Raw genomic sequence first — 14839 nt, 5'->3', positions numbered from 1 at the left:
CAAAATTGATGAACATACACAAGCTGTGGAGGAAGAAGGTTGTCATGGCAACATTTCTCACTCCAGATAGATGTCCTCAGTGGGGCAGGCATATTCCAGATGCTCTTGGTAGTACTCCTGGAAGGCTCGTCTGCAGAAAATACAGACATATGAGGACTAAAGATTTACCTGTGAGTATTAGATATTTTTAGATTCAGTTTTGTACGGCTTTTTAGTGTTTCTGATGTTTCACAATGTTTGTGTGAAAGACACAAAAACAGAAGTTGTTTTTCACAAATTCTGGTTGACTTCATGGCGAGAATCTGATGGATGAAACATTTTTGCCCATCCTGTACTCAGCCGCCTCCTCTTAATCCAGCCACAGAGAGTGGGCTAATGTGCATCTTTAATTATTCAAACACAATGTGGCTGAATAATACATGAGTAATTCTGCTGCCATTTAACCCTACACAGGTACACAAACATATGGCTAGTGTGCAAATAACAAAAAAAAACCCAAACTGGATTACTGTCAAGCATTCTGCAAAAGAGATTTGTAATAAAATGCACTTTAATCCACACTTTGAGATTAGATTCCAGCAAAGATATGTGCAAGTAGTAGCTGAATAGTCATTTTTATTACTTAAATATGTCAAATTAAGCACTGTGGCTTCTAGTGTAATATATGCAAAAAAATGCAAAGTGAATGCAATCCCTTAGTTTGAGAACTTAAACGGTTGAAATCAGTGGTGTGGTTTTTTAAAAGATTTATTTCCTAATGATTTACTTTAATTTAATTTATTTTTTAATGTATTTGGTTTTTTTTTAGTTAAAATAAATAACAAAAGCAATTGTTTTTTTATTTTATGAGTCCTTTCTTTCTTTTTTTGTTTTTGTAGCTACGGCCCTCAGTGGGTGTGGAACTGGACATACCCGACACATTCTGCTACAGGTCGCATTGAGTCCTGGGACACAAACACATGGCAAGCAAATCTGTTCAGCATTGGGTGCTTAGTGATGAAGCCAAAGTAGCTGCAGAGAGAACAAAACAGTGTAATGCAATCAGTCGGATGTTACACTGTACGGTGGCAGCAGGACGGGCAGAAGATGGATATGTTTGATTACCAATTGTTCCTCGGATGGCATCCACAGAACGAGATGTTCTTCATCTGGAAGAAGTGACTACATCTGTCATACTAAATATAGACAGAGACAGAAAAAAAAGTGGAATTCAGTCACTGATGAAGCAGTGCAACATAATCCCAAAGCAAAGGGACAACCGATTACCTGAGTAATCATGTCATTTATGTTTATTTGTCTTATACCTCATCAAGGGTGTCATATTCATCCTCCAGGCTCATAATCAGTTTGACTCCTTGCAAGCTAATCTCCAGCTCACATAGAGAGGGAGGTCGCACATGTACCGTCCGTTTTCTTGATATTGCAATCTAACACAGAGAGAAACCACATTTGTATCCTGCCCATAGTAAACAATCCATAATAGTAAAAGTGTAAATGTGCTTTTCTTACCTTCTGCATGGCAGCACAGAGAATGCCGTTGCCTTGGTGATAAGGTACCTCAACAGACCCCAAAAACTGCACGCTGAAAGTCTCGATCCACGCTGGATTCCTTTTCATTCCTACAGAGTGTAACACGCATAGAAAATGTGAGCCATTTTTTCAAAATGTAAAAAAAAGCAAAAAAATAAGCTGCTGTTTTCTTGCACTCACCCAGCAGCTCTTTGGATTGACCTATGACCTCATGAGCATAGAAGGCAGGGAAGATGCCCCTCTCCCCTGTCCGCATGTTATAGCCTCTGTACCAGTAGTCGTCCTCTTCTTCCTCCACGTATAAGGGATCATCCACATCCAGCTCCAGCTCATCTGCATGCCTGGGAATGAACCTGCAGAGGGCAGCAGAGAAGTCAAGGGAAAAAAAGGAAACTGCCTTTGTAAAAAGATGTTTCCTTACATGATGTCCCTGCTCCTATAGACCTGAGTTATTTTGATCTTTTATGGGTTTTAGGTGGCTTCCTGTGGGAGGCAGTGATGAAACAGTTGGGAAAGAAAGATAATAGGGTGGGTAGAGGAAGGCAAAGAGTTGTAAATATGGGGTATTTTGAATGAGACCTATGGTTAAAAAAAAGTGAAATTATTTGTACACAACATGTACTGTGTAATACCGAGGCACTGTTTGCCTTTTCTCTTCTTGTCTTTGTCTTTATGGGTGGCAAAGAGATGCACGTGATGTCTGATCTGTCCTCCTCCCCAAAATAATTAGTGTTGCCCAAAAGTTGATTCTGTTCATCTGGACGCAGCATTTTCAGTGGGAGAAACGTTTTGTCACTCATCCAAGTGACTTCTTCAGTCTCAGCTGACTGCAGGTTTCCTCAATCTTATAAACAGTACATTTGCATAATGATTGAAACTAGCACCACTGAAGGAACAATGGACTGGGAGGTCATCCCATTGGGAGGTTGACCTCCCAGCCCATTGTTCCTTCAGTGGTGCTAGTTTCAAGCTTGACTTTGTTTTACCTGTAGACTGCTCTGTGTGTCTGGTCCCTCTCTTCTCCATTGATGGTACAAGAGAAAAGTCCAAAGGATTCTGTGCCTACATGGGAAACAGACATGACTCAGACCTCTCAGATTATTATTTGAAAAAAAATGTTGTTTTTTCCGTAACCTGTTGTTTGTTGAGGAACATTTATTATGCAAATCTGTAAGGTGAGCTCTAAATGCAGGGTAATGGATTATATCAAAAATGCAATGAAAATGGGGGCTGTTATAATGAGCTTTTTTATTATGCAAATCACCCTTTATTAGAGAAATAAATCTTGAGACAAGAGGTCTGCCTGATGATGCTCTGGTAGAGCCCTTCCATCAGTCGTGTGTGGGCACCCTGCCATATTTGGATCACATCTTAGTATATCATTTTGACAGTGATGAGTTGAACCCTAATACATTATTCATTCTAAGGGCAGACTGTGAGTGGATAATTTTAGAAATAATGCTGAAGGAGTCAGGATTTTTCGACAGAGCCAGGCCAACTGTTTCCCCCCCATTTCTTATCCTTAACGTAAGATAACACCCACCGGAGCATCATCACATATTTAGGGGTAATATTTTAGAGCAGTCTCGATCTTCTCTTTTACCTCTCGGGAAGAGATAAGAATGAACACTTCCTAATAATAAGAGAACAGAATTGCTTATGACTTACTGGAGGAGCGGGAGGTGCTGTTGACGAACACATTGAGAAATTTCTTGGAGAAAGGGAGGTCAGCTTCGGGAGAAGAGTCTTCAGAAGAGCTCAGAAGCTCTGGCCTCACTTCCTCCTCATCATCATGACCATAGTCCACGTTAGCAGTCCCCAAAGGCTCCTCATCGCAAAGAGTTGAAAGCTCACTGTCATCACTCAGAACAGAAGTGCACCTGAGAAGACAAGTTGAATCCCAATTTAAGGCGTTATAAACATTTGTAATGCAAGATTATGTTGATATAAGGTCCACAATAAGGAAAATTGTTCTATTTTCATAACTAAAGGAGAGATTTTTGTGTCAGACTCACTACACACTCAATTTACTGGCTTTCAAACATATTATCAGACCCTACCTTTTAAGGCTGACCAATTCCAGTGTAGTATTCTCATCCACCACTAGTGTGTACTTCATGGAGTCATAGGCCAGTCCATCGTCTTCATTTGACTGCCTCAGTTCCAGGTCTTTCTCACACAGTGGGAGGTCATGATCAGGTAAGGGATGATTCTGCACGCTGGAATCAATGGGTGGTGAACTGTCCAGCTCTAAGTCACTACCTCTACGGGACTGCTTCCTTAAGCCACCTAGGAAAGGATAAGAGTCTGCATCGTCCTCTTCTTCATCATTGTCTGTGGAATAAGTGAGGCTGAAGCATCGGTTAGTCTGAGCACTGGGTATGTCGAGTGTCAGGCTGTGTTTGACTTCTGTGATACGCTCGAGAGAGGCTGAGGAACGGCTCGTTGGCTTGGGCTCTGTTTCTCGTCCTTCATCTTTGTCGCTGATCACACTCTCACTAAGGCTGGGTGAGTCGAGATCTTTCCTCTCCTCCAACATCATCAAGTCGTTATTGGGCTCGGGATCATCTTCTTGTCTCATGGCATTCTTAGATGGTTTATCTACAAAGTTCTTGTCACAGTCTTTAGTAGTATGCAAAGAGGTGTTTGCACAACACTCTAAAATCAGTGGGGTTATGGTATCAGCAGTTGGATTGCTCATATAGAGATGAGAATTTATCACTGTTGCTCCTTTTGAAGACTGCATGTTAATACTTCTTGATTCTTCACTTTCTTTGCCTCTTTCCTGGGATCCATTCATTCCAACTTTCTTAGCTTGGTCCTCATCATTGAAGCCATCTCCATCTCCAATATCGGAGGATGGTGAGATGGTATCAGACACAGACACTTTCCTCTTGAAACACTCCTCAGGACAGCTGATTGGGTAGGAGCCCTCTGAGATCATCCTGTTGACCAAATTGCTAAGCAGCCATGGAGAGTCTGAGTTCTCACTCAGGTCATCTTCGCTTTCAGATTCAGAGTCTCCTTCACTTCCATCATAATCATCTGAGCTTGGCATTAGCCTGGGTCCCACTGGCAGGTAGAAGGAGCGTTTGAAGCTCTCTAGGCTGTGATCTGGTTCTATCTGGAGCACCATCTGTCTGGAGAGACTATCCTCACTGCATTGAGCTGGAGGAAGTGTCTCATCTGGGTCAGCTTGGTGCTCGCAGGGCAGGTCTTCATCCACATTCTGCAGCCCTGTAAGAGCTTGACCATCGTCATAGGCCTCACGGGGTAAGATAGGTGAATCAACGGGAGATGGTGTAGCAATTGTGGGCGAGGGTAGTGGGGATGGAGAGGGTAGAGGAGAGCCTTCTTTGATTGGATCTGGCTGACCTAGAAGTAGAGATGTTTTCAGACCAACAATTCCACTGTCCTGCTCCAACTCTGTGTCTGGATCCAGTTCCTGATCTGACGTAGGTGAGCTGGCCTCCTCGATGGAGTTGGTAAGGTGAGATGAGCGTCCACTACTACTTTCATCACTGGTCAAGTCCAGCTCTGTCTCTGAGATTGATGAGATCATGTTGGAGACAACAGGACCACCACAAGCAAATGCTGCTTCCAGCTCCCCTTCAATGTCAGAATCAGAGCCTGGAGAGCTAAGGTCTTTGTCCTGGTCTGAAGTCACATAACCCCGTTGGTTCATATCTGCTATTCCTGGGTCTGAGGATGGAGAGGTGGAGTCGTTAGCTGCTGCCTCCACATTCGACGCTTCTCGAGCATCTGAACTGTTGGACTGGTCGATATTTTCTGAGTGGCTAGATGAAACATAACTAGAGAAGGAAGCGGGCTCAGAGGGTTCAATGGAGGGGAATTCCACATATGATGAGTGATTCTCCTTACAAACCATATCGTAGGCCTCCTTACACATAAACTCTACGTCAAAGTCTTTCTCCAGCTCCTCATCAGACAAGGGTGTATCTGCACCATCGTTAGCTCCCATGGGTGCGGTGGATGACAAGCAGCGGCTGGTTCCATCTGGATCTAGGTCATTCTCTGGCTCCATGCCTGACTCGCTGGTGATGGTGTAGGTATCAGTAGCACGCCGGTTTGAGTGCTTGTGGTTGTGGTCGCTGTTGAGATCGTGGTCCACCTCTGTGTCCGAACACTGGGAGTGCTCATCTACGGAGGGTACTCTGGTTGTCTGTATTGAGGGATCAGCCTTTGGATCGGTAGCATCACCAGAACATGGGTGAGACTTATGTTGACCAAACGAGCCTATGACGATAAAAGGTGAAATAAACCAGAGATTAGAGGCTGGTAGGTGATTTTGAAGTTAATTATGGTGAGATTGCATAATGAAATAAGATGGCATGTGAGAAGAGTTTACAATTAATGAGAGCAGATTAGAATAAAGCAATAAAACAATGATTGTCAATATAAAGGAATCCACAATGAGCTGAAAATGGAAAGCAGCATGAACAAGTTCAGCAAACTTTTCATTGTCAAAACCATAAATATTTTAAGTATTAAAAAAATATGATTTGGTTTATGAGAATCAGCATGAGAGATTTTTGCTGATCTTGTGCATCACTGAAGTCAAATTCACATCACAATACAGCACTAAATAACAGTGATCAATGAGATGATCTAAGGTTGCTGAGCTGGCCTTCTTGTTACCGTATTCGGGCCTCTCTCGCCTGTTGCCCTCCATGTCGCAGAGGAGGGGCCTATGAGGAGACTGGGGGTTCCCGCCCTCCCCTGTCTGATTTGGTGGAGTACCTTTGCTCTGGGACCCTGGGACCTGGGAAATTGGAGAGGCTGGGCACTGGCCTGTCACATGGCTACCATCCTCCAGACATGAGTGGGTTGGAGACAGACGACCTGGAGGTTCAACAGATTTTTATTCCCTGTGTGTTATACTGTTGATAATAGTATCTGAATAGAATTCTCATGTGGAACAATTACTAAACAAAAAAAGCATTAAGATATTCAGAGAATAAAATCCAGTAGCACGGTCTTTCTATAGGATTAATAGATCAGCCTATTATTTTATGTTAGTTATACATTTTAAAGCTTATACAAAGAATATAGCTGTTTTGTGAAATAGAAAGCCAAATAAAAATATGAAAGAAAACATACAGTATCAGGTCACAGCAATTTTTTTTTCAAATAAATAACTAATGATGTTCTAACCCTGTGAGGCTGGGTTGCGCAAAGAGTCCTGCCAGCTTCCTTTCTTTGGGGATAGACTGCTATTGTTGTTCAGTGAATCCTAAAGATGACAGAGAGACAAACACTATTGTTAGTGATAAATTGCAAGCAACTACTTCAAAACACACATCAAACAGTTTGTTGATGCAATGTGTTTGGGATCAGAGCCTCAGTATGCTTACCTGCGACACAGCAGTGGTTAGGTTCAGTGTGGTGGGTCTGCTCTTTAGAGTGCCAAGAGTAGGAGAAGGAGGAGGGGAGGCTGAGGGGGAGGGAGGTGCATCAGGATCAACCTCTTCATCCTCTTCATCTTCCTCCTCGTCATCTTCATCTTCATCATCAATCATCTCAAACTCTTGAAAGTCGTCCTGAAAGGAGCAGACTGGGTGGTGTATGTCATTCTTCTCCAGAATAAGGGAGTCCTGAGATACACAGAGAGAGAGAGTGATCCACATCTTTATTATCAGCGATATTATTAAAGCATCAGCTGTTCTGACAACAGAAAAGAAACAAGGAGGAGAACAGGCCTATCTGGGAAATCAGTAAAATTAGCAGAGCAGCATCAAGGAAAAAGAAATAAACATATACCAACACCAGCAGTGATCAGCTGCCATGCACACTCATGAATACATGAATGTGTGTGTGCGTACATAAACCAAAGAAGTTAAGTGTAGCCCTCAACAATGTTTTGTACAGCAATTTTTTTGAAACATTATAGAGTATTTTTTTTTTTTTACATTAACAAAGAAAACAAATACGAAAAATCATTTTATAGGTAATTGTTACAGTTTTGTGTACATAAAAACTATAGCTACTGAAAAGGCACACAAAAAAAGTCCACAATTAAGGCTAATTCTTCACTCATAATCCAAAGTTGAAATGCCAGCTGACATTTTTGGGCTAACCTTTTAGAATATAATTTGTTTTTGTTTTTTAATGATGAGAACTCAAAATAATTGTTTTAGACCTGGATTAAGGGTTTGTCTAATGGGACAATTTGAAACAAAGAGAATATAAATGTGCTAGAGCTGTAAAGGAGCACAACAGATAAGCTTTACAGTATGTTTCAATCTTACTTTTGGGTCTTCAAACCAGGCTTTTGTTATTTGAGGAACAAACCTCATTTTTGCATAAATGTAATGATAATGTTGGACTTTTAATGATTTTCTTTGATTTCTTTTTCCTTGGTGAACAGATGATTCTACAGCATTCCAGAAGATTATTGATGGCTACCGAGATATTTAACCAAATAGTGGGTGTGTATGTATACTTTTTATACTTTTCTCCAAAATAAAATCAAATTTTTTCACCCACTTCTTTTTTCTAAGTCATTAAAGACATATTCTGCACAGTCATTCCACCCTGGAAAAGGAACAGCTCAAATAAATCACTAAAAGCCTAAAATTAATGACATTAAGGCACATGATAAACATTTGAGCACAACTGTACAAAGTCACATTGCAAAACATTTTCAGAAAGTCAAACAGCAGACCAGTAAAGTCGATGAACTGCTCAAAGAACAAAGGGGAGACGTAATGCAATGATTACAGAGAAGGAGAAGGAGAAGGAGGGGTGGGGGCCGCTGACATGAAAGTGGATCAATCAGGCATGTCTCAGGTTTCAGCTAGTTTACCGGAAACCCATGTAGTAAATGACTTTCAGGTTTCATAGGCTACACCTTCATTGGCCTGCTTGTGTGTTTTGCTATACGTTCCAATATGTACTAATGGAGCAAAGGTAATAATACAGGCTTAATTACTAAACTATGAGACTACACCTTGAAGGGCTGTCGTATGAATATACATTTTAATACATTTTAAGTATTTTTTAAATAATATAAATGCCTCAAGTAGGACTCGAGGCTACTCAACTACAGTCATCTCTACCAAATATTTCCCTAAGGAACTAGAACAACTGAGTAAAAAAAACAACACGCGTGCAAGTTTAAAAAAAAGAGCATGATCACTCCACCAAATATTTGTGGGTGTTTTTTTTTGTTTTGTTTTGTTTTAATTATCTCTCCCCTGCTTTGAATTTTATAATGGAGTTCCAAGGATTGATTTGCCTGCTTGTTTATTTTGGACAGCACAGCAGTTTCTCCACCTCTCAGTGCAGTCTGTTTAATGGAGGAATCAAAGCTAACTCTCTCACCCGTCTACCACTTACAGTTCTGCTGATGCTGGATGCAGCCACTTTGTGCCACAGCAACTGAAATGCACACTCAGTCTATACCCATCAAGTACACATAATATTGCATATCAACATCTAATTAACATACCTATTTTTGCATGAATGATCTATTACGATGCAATCAAATGTTTGCAGCAAAGCTGCAGCAAACACTGAACCATTATTATCCATCACTGGGGATATATGACCTACAACTCCATGAGTGTGTAAAAATCTACAGATTCATCAGTGAGCTGTGAAAATGCCACATCTGCCAGGGAAAATATTTCCTGCTGTCAGGAGACAAGGCCACCTGACAGACAGGCAGGTAGAGAAAAAAAGAAAAACTATAAATAAGAGTTGTACGTTGGCGAGATTCAATCTCCATGGTTTTCAGGTCCCAAGGACATCCTCACTAACCCTGTGACTGTCCCTCCCCTGTCACTCAGCAGACTTGATCAAGCATGCCCTCATTCATAGTCATGTTAAACAGCTCTGTTCTTACATAGCAGTTACCAAAGAAACATAGCAGTTACAAAAAAACAAGCTTTTTGATCTCTAATTAAGAGACGAGAGTCTTGTTCAGCATGGCTAACTCGATCTACTGATTCTGCTGGTGCTACATATCAGAAGATCAGTAAGATGGTAGCTCCATTTTAAGCTAATTCCCCAGTGGAGTAAAAGCTTTGGGTTTCATAGAGCTGTGCACTATCTTGACTAATGACAGCAGAAACTATAAGAGAAAGTTGTCATTGTAGAGTCACCATTATATAGGTGTGGAAAATTAAGAGGTCATCGGCAACCTATAGAAGGCATGTATCTGATACAAATCTAAGATAATTAAAACTAGCTCCCTAAATGTTTAGGGCATGCTGAACCTTTATTCTTTGCCCAGAATAAATTTTCATTTGGTTTTGGGATGACTTATGTATTTAGAAGTGTCTCTTTTCATCTATATATTCCTTTAATGTATAAAAAGACATTTCTTTTCCACAGGCACAACTGTAAAAGTATAGAAAAAGCCATTTCTCCTATCTAGAATAGAATAGAATTCAACTTTATTGTCATTGCACATGTCACAAGTACAAGGCAGCGAAATGCAGTTTGCATCCATCCAGTAAGTGCTTTAGCCATAATATAGATATATTACAAAATATATATTAGCAATAATATAGATATATAGATATATTACAGAAATTGGTCTGTTATAGGTATGAGGGTACAAAATATGGGTCTATTATGGGTATGTTACAATGTACACAATATGAAGGTATGTTATGAATATGCTATAACTATAAGTATGTACAGGCTGTCTGTCTGTCTATCTAATTTTATCTGTCTGTATGTGGGTGCATGTAAAGCTGTATGACATATAATGGACTCCATCTTTCAGTGTATCATTTATATTTCCACATTTTAAAATCAGAGTTGCATCACAGCTGAGACACAGGCACCCCTGCTCTGTCACATACTGAATTATGCATGTGCTCATGCCATTCAATCAGGGGCTCTGGAGAGGCAGAGATGCTATTAGAAGGACAGAAAGTCAAGAGTCAGGGGCAACGCGAGGCAGAAAAGAGTTGTGTGTTTGTTTGGGTGATACACAAATAAAAGGCTTGGGATTGTGGTCGCTCTTGTTTGAAAGCTTGAAAGCTTGAAAGAATACCATCAAACTGAACCAATAGTGACATTACAGATTGTGGAAACGGACAACCAGGGCCAAAAGCGCTGTAGAATTTTGGCATCTGGTTGCGAATAACTGCTTCCTCAATCAAAAATCACATGTGTCTGGTTGTTTTGGTCACATGTGTGTGTGTGTGCCTGCCACAAACCCAAAGTGTTCTGCAGATTAAGACTTGAACACCATAACAAATTAGAATTAATCAGAGTGGGGGATTGAGGCCGCAGGATAATCTCACTGTTCAGATTGGCTGTTCGTCCTAAACATCAAAGACGTGCTGCCCAATATGAGCAAATCGTGCTGACATCAAAACCAAAAGCTTCTTTCTTCATCAGCACAGTGTGGTGCATGAGGAAGAGACTGCTGTTTCTGCTGATGAGGAGCTGCCAAACTGTCATACACCCTACTGATGCAGGCAGAATCAAACACCATGTGAAGCACGATGTGCATGAAATTCTCTCTCCTGCCCTTCTTTCTTTGTTATCTACACATACACAAACACTCAAAGGGCAACTGGGTGTGTGTCCAATCTATCCTATGTCAGCAAGATTACTTCCTTTGGGCAATGATGTAACATAACGAGGACCGACACTGTCTCTGGCCTGTGCTTTCTTGTTTGTGAACTGAGCAGTCAGGGCTTCTGCTGATGTGCATCTGATGTCCTCAAGATCCAAACCATTTTTAGGTATACTCCCAAATCTAATTATCCCAATCGACCCACACACTCAGCAGCTTAACTTAACAGAGACTATAATTATTATTCCAACAGAATGCCGTGACCTCATCATGACCTCAATAAACAAAATACCAGCTGAAAATATTTTAATGATAAAAAATTACAAAGAAAACAAAATATCGTTTCAACTGTACCAAATGTAAAATGTGTGAACTGTTAAACATTAGGTCTCTCTCTCTTCTAAGTTCATGGTAGTAAATTATTAAATACCTACACCACCTTCCAAAAACCTGATTACAGCAGGATGAATACGTTAATTTAAATGAGTCAGCACCCCCAAGTCATACTGTCCGAATCCTCACAGCACAGGCCGAGGTGGAGGAATGGCAGCAGATTTTGTTGTAACCTAACAATAAACTAAAGACCCAGACAGTTATTATTCATTTGAAAACTATTAGCATTGCTTTGGAAAACACGCAAAAAAAAGATCAATTTTAGCTGTTATCTATCGTCCACCTGGCCCTTATTCAGAGTTTGTATCAGATTTCTCAGACTTTTTATCTGATTTAGTGCTCAGCTCAGAAAAATTATTATTGTAGGAGATTTAAACATTCATGTAGATAAAATTACAGCCTCCATTTCATTTATTAATTTATTATTATACTCAATTGGCTTTTCTTAAACTGTAAATGAGCAGTTTTAATCACAGTCTTCTAAGTAATCATTATCACATATTGTCCTGACATATGGCAAACGAAATGTTTTTCCCACTTAAAACGCTACGTCCAGATGAAGAGAATCAACTTCTTTGGGTTTATCTAGTAATGACTTCATGAATGACATATCATTAGTTTCAATATTACTAAGAGGTGATCATCTACAGAAGAATGAAGAGTTTCACTTAGGATTTAGGGTTCAAAATAGCACAGAAGCAGCACTAGAGAAGGTTATAAATGATCTTCTCATGGCCTCTGACAGTGGACACATCTCCATACATGTCCTGTTAGACCTCAGTGCAGGATTCAGTACTTGTGGTCATATCTAATATTTTAATACAGGGACTAGAACACACTGTTGGTATTAAAGGAAATTCACTGCAATGGTTTGGATTGCATCTATCTCATAGATTCTGTGGAATTACAGGGATTATTTTATATAACCATCATCTTTGTCATTGCATTAATTATCATTTCATCAAAGTGTTTATTGAAGCTGCTGGCATTATGTTATAATTTATATTATAGGGGTTATCATAATCAAATATTAACATGTTTATTACAGGTGCAGTTATAACTACTTTAAAATGATTGAGTTAAATATATATGTATCATAACTCATATGCTGAGTATATTGTTACAGTAAAATAGTAGCTGAGCAAAGGCCTGAATGTATTCAGCTTCTTGTGGTATTTGAGTTTGCTTAGTTACAGGTGACGTAAGGATGTCCAGCCCATGGTGACCTCAAAGGCCTTAGGTCATCACCATATTCGGAAGAGTATGCCACAAGGAGGAACCTCTATGTTGCATTTAATTCTTAAAATACATGAATGTTCTGTACATGCAAATTATGTGTTTGTAAGCGCAAGAAGGGGCGTTACAATACCCTGATGTTATAAAAGCAATCTAGAGTGTATTTTGGGCAGAGATGTACAACTGTTTTGCAGTTTGCACCTCTCCACGCTGCGTGCATTCATTAAAATCAATTGTTTGATTGACCTCTTCTGGACCATCATTGTTTTACTCTCATCCTCAATTTCGAACCCGTAACATTTGGTGCATTGGCCGAGGTTGAGTAGAGAGAGTTGGAGGTTGAGACTGAGAGGGTCCAAGGTGCTCAAACAGGCAGACACGAGTCAGTGGTCGAAGTGAGTGGACATAAGCCGGCTTATTCAAAGGTAAGGCACTACCTGTTGAATTATTTCCAAACAGTGCTGAATTGGGTCTGACAAAATTGAAAGTCTACTCACTGAAAATTACTGGTAAAAGTCTGTTTTGATTTTGGTGAAAATCTCATGAGAATTGAAGTTGAAGTAATGATAATGTAAGGTTAAGTGACAGTACTGATTAAAGGAAATGCAGTTGGACTGCTAAGGAAAGAGAATTTAAAGTAGTTGGACTACTGAATTTAGGATTAGGTAATTTGAAATCTGTATATGGTCATACAGTTATAATTGAATATAAAGCTGGGCTTGGACATCAATACAGTCGGTTTTGTGGTTTCATAGGATGTCTTTAAAATACAAGTAAATTTTTCTAGAACGGAACTGTGGGAAGTTCTAAGAAAGTGCATTGTCGGAAGGTGACGCTTCCAATTTGTCGGTGACGATCGACATCTTCCTCTGGGAGGGATAGTTCACTTGGCAAGTGTGGAGAACAACGACGCTCCTAAATAGCTACTGATTGGATCAGTTTACCGTTTGGAACGGTTTATGCACTTTGTTTGGGTAGTAAAGGTTGGACCTTGGGCGTTGGACGCTTTTAAATTGACTTAGGAACTTTAGCAATTAGACCAGACACAGGTTGGACCTGATACTGGGTCATTGATTATCAAAAACTTGGAGTTTGTCCCTTGGAGGGTTAATTCAAATTTTGTCTAAATTATGTAGGTTGTGCAATTTAAGGCCTTGTAAATATTATTTAATTTATCAGACGTCTCTGTGTTATAATTTCTATGTTTGTATATAGGCTCTGTCTGCCACGGGCACTGCAGCAGGCTGTTTATTTTGAGAGTGTGTCTGTGTCTATGTAAATGAGATGCCTGTGACTTATTTAGAGTGACATTTCCTGTTTACGAATGAGTGGCTAATGACTGACTGCAGAGCCAGGGTTTATGACGACTTCAATCCGTGTTTTAAGGGAAGAAATGCAGTTTATGTTTATTATATTTGTGTGACTGTTGTTGATTATGATAAGTATTTCATGATAACTGTAGAATATGAGTATGGGGTTTGCTTGACACGTGTCTGTACTAGGTAAAACTGTGTAAGACTGATAGGAAGTTTATAGAGACTGCTACACATTGCTGATGCACGTACTTAAGACGCTGGTTTTGTTTATTACAATATGTAAGTAAAGTTTTATTTCTTGCCAGGACTGTATGACTTTTATGGGGGTTTTGAGATAGGATACATAAACTGTTGATACTTAAGACCGTTACCTGGGTTCTGAGAACTGAAATTGAATTTGAGATAATTTAATTAATAAAGATGTCTGTAAGCGATGTGTGTTTTGGGGTGTCAAGTAAGATGTCTTAGGATTTTAGATGGGTTCTGTTTCAGTTTGAGATAATATATACAGTTACATTTTCTGTGTGTGTGTTGTTGAGTGACAACATGCGCAGTTTAAATTGGGCGCTGTTCCTTCCTCTTTTTAGTTTCAAAACACAAAGGCTGTGAGATTAAAAATTACTGTGAGTAACGGTTTGACTTTTGACTAGGGAAATATGATGCTTACTTTTGGGTCTATGAAGATATCATAACATTTTGGTGGAGATGCCAGGGTAAAATAGTGAGCTCAGACAAGGGAGTCTGAAAAAACACCGTGAGATGAGTAGGTGTTTAACTGACTCAGGATTTCAGAGAATCGAGTCAG

The 14839-nt window shown here is 39.9% G+C and overlaps 1 protein-coding gene across 2 annotated transcripts in view; it reads right to left on the bottom strand.

Annotated features, from left to right (window-relative positions):
* Positions 1-14839, bottom strand: part of mapk8ip2 (mitogen-activated protein kinase 8 interacting protein 2) — a 34637-nt gene continuing 19798 nt past the window's right edge. Inside the window, exons 3-14 of one of the 2 annotated variants that reach the window (XM_031737206.2) lie at positions 6906-7145; positions 6706-6784; positions 6190-6393; positions 3591-5787; positions 3199-3410; positions 2517-2592; positions 1711-1883; positions 1510-1619; positions 1305-1427; positions 1105-1175; positions 913-1011; positions 1-130 (exon numbers count right to left, since the gene is read on the bottom strand). In XM_031737206.2, the coding sequence (XP_031593066.1) occupies positions 58-130; positions 913-1011; positions 1105-1175; positions 1305-1427; positions 1510-1619; positions 1711-1883; positions 2517-2592; positions 3199-3410; positions 3591-5787; positions 6190-6393; positions 6706-6784; positions 6906-7145 (3657 nt within the window). In that variant the 3' untranslated portion in view covers positions 1-57. The remainder of the gene's footprint in view (positions 131-912; positions 1012-1104; positions 1176-1304; positions 1428-1509; positions 1620-1710; positions 1884-2516; positions 2593-3198; positions 3411-3590; positions 5788-6189; positions 6394-6705; positions 6785-6905; positions 7146-14839) is intronic. The other variant, XM_039614134.1, reaches the window with a different exon arrangement.

This window comes from Oreochromis aureus, linkage group 7 (genome assembly GCF_013358895.1).
Source record: "Oreochromis aureus strain Israel breed Guangdong linkage group 7, ZZ_aureus, whole genome shotgun sequence".
NCBI classification, from domain to species: domain Eukaryota; kingdom Metazoa; phylum Chordata; class Actinopteri; order Cichliformes; family Cichlidae; genus Oreochromis; species Oreochromis aureus.
The sequence above is the reverse complement of the archived record's forward strand: the minus strand, read 5'-3'. Positions and strand labels throughout refer to the sequence as shown.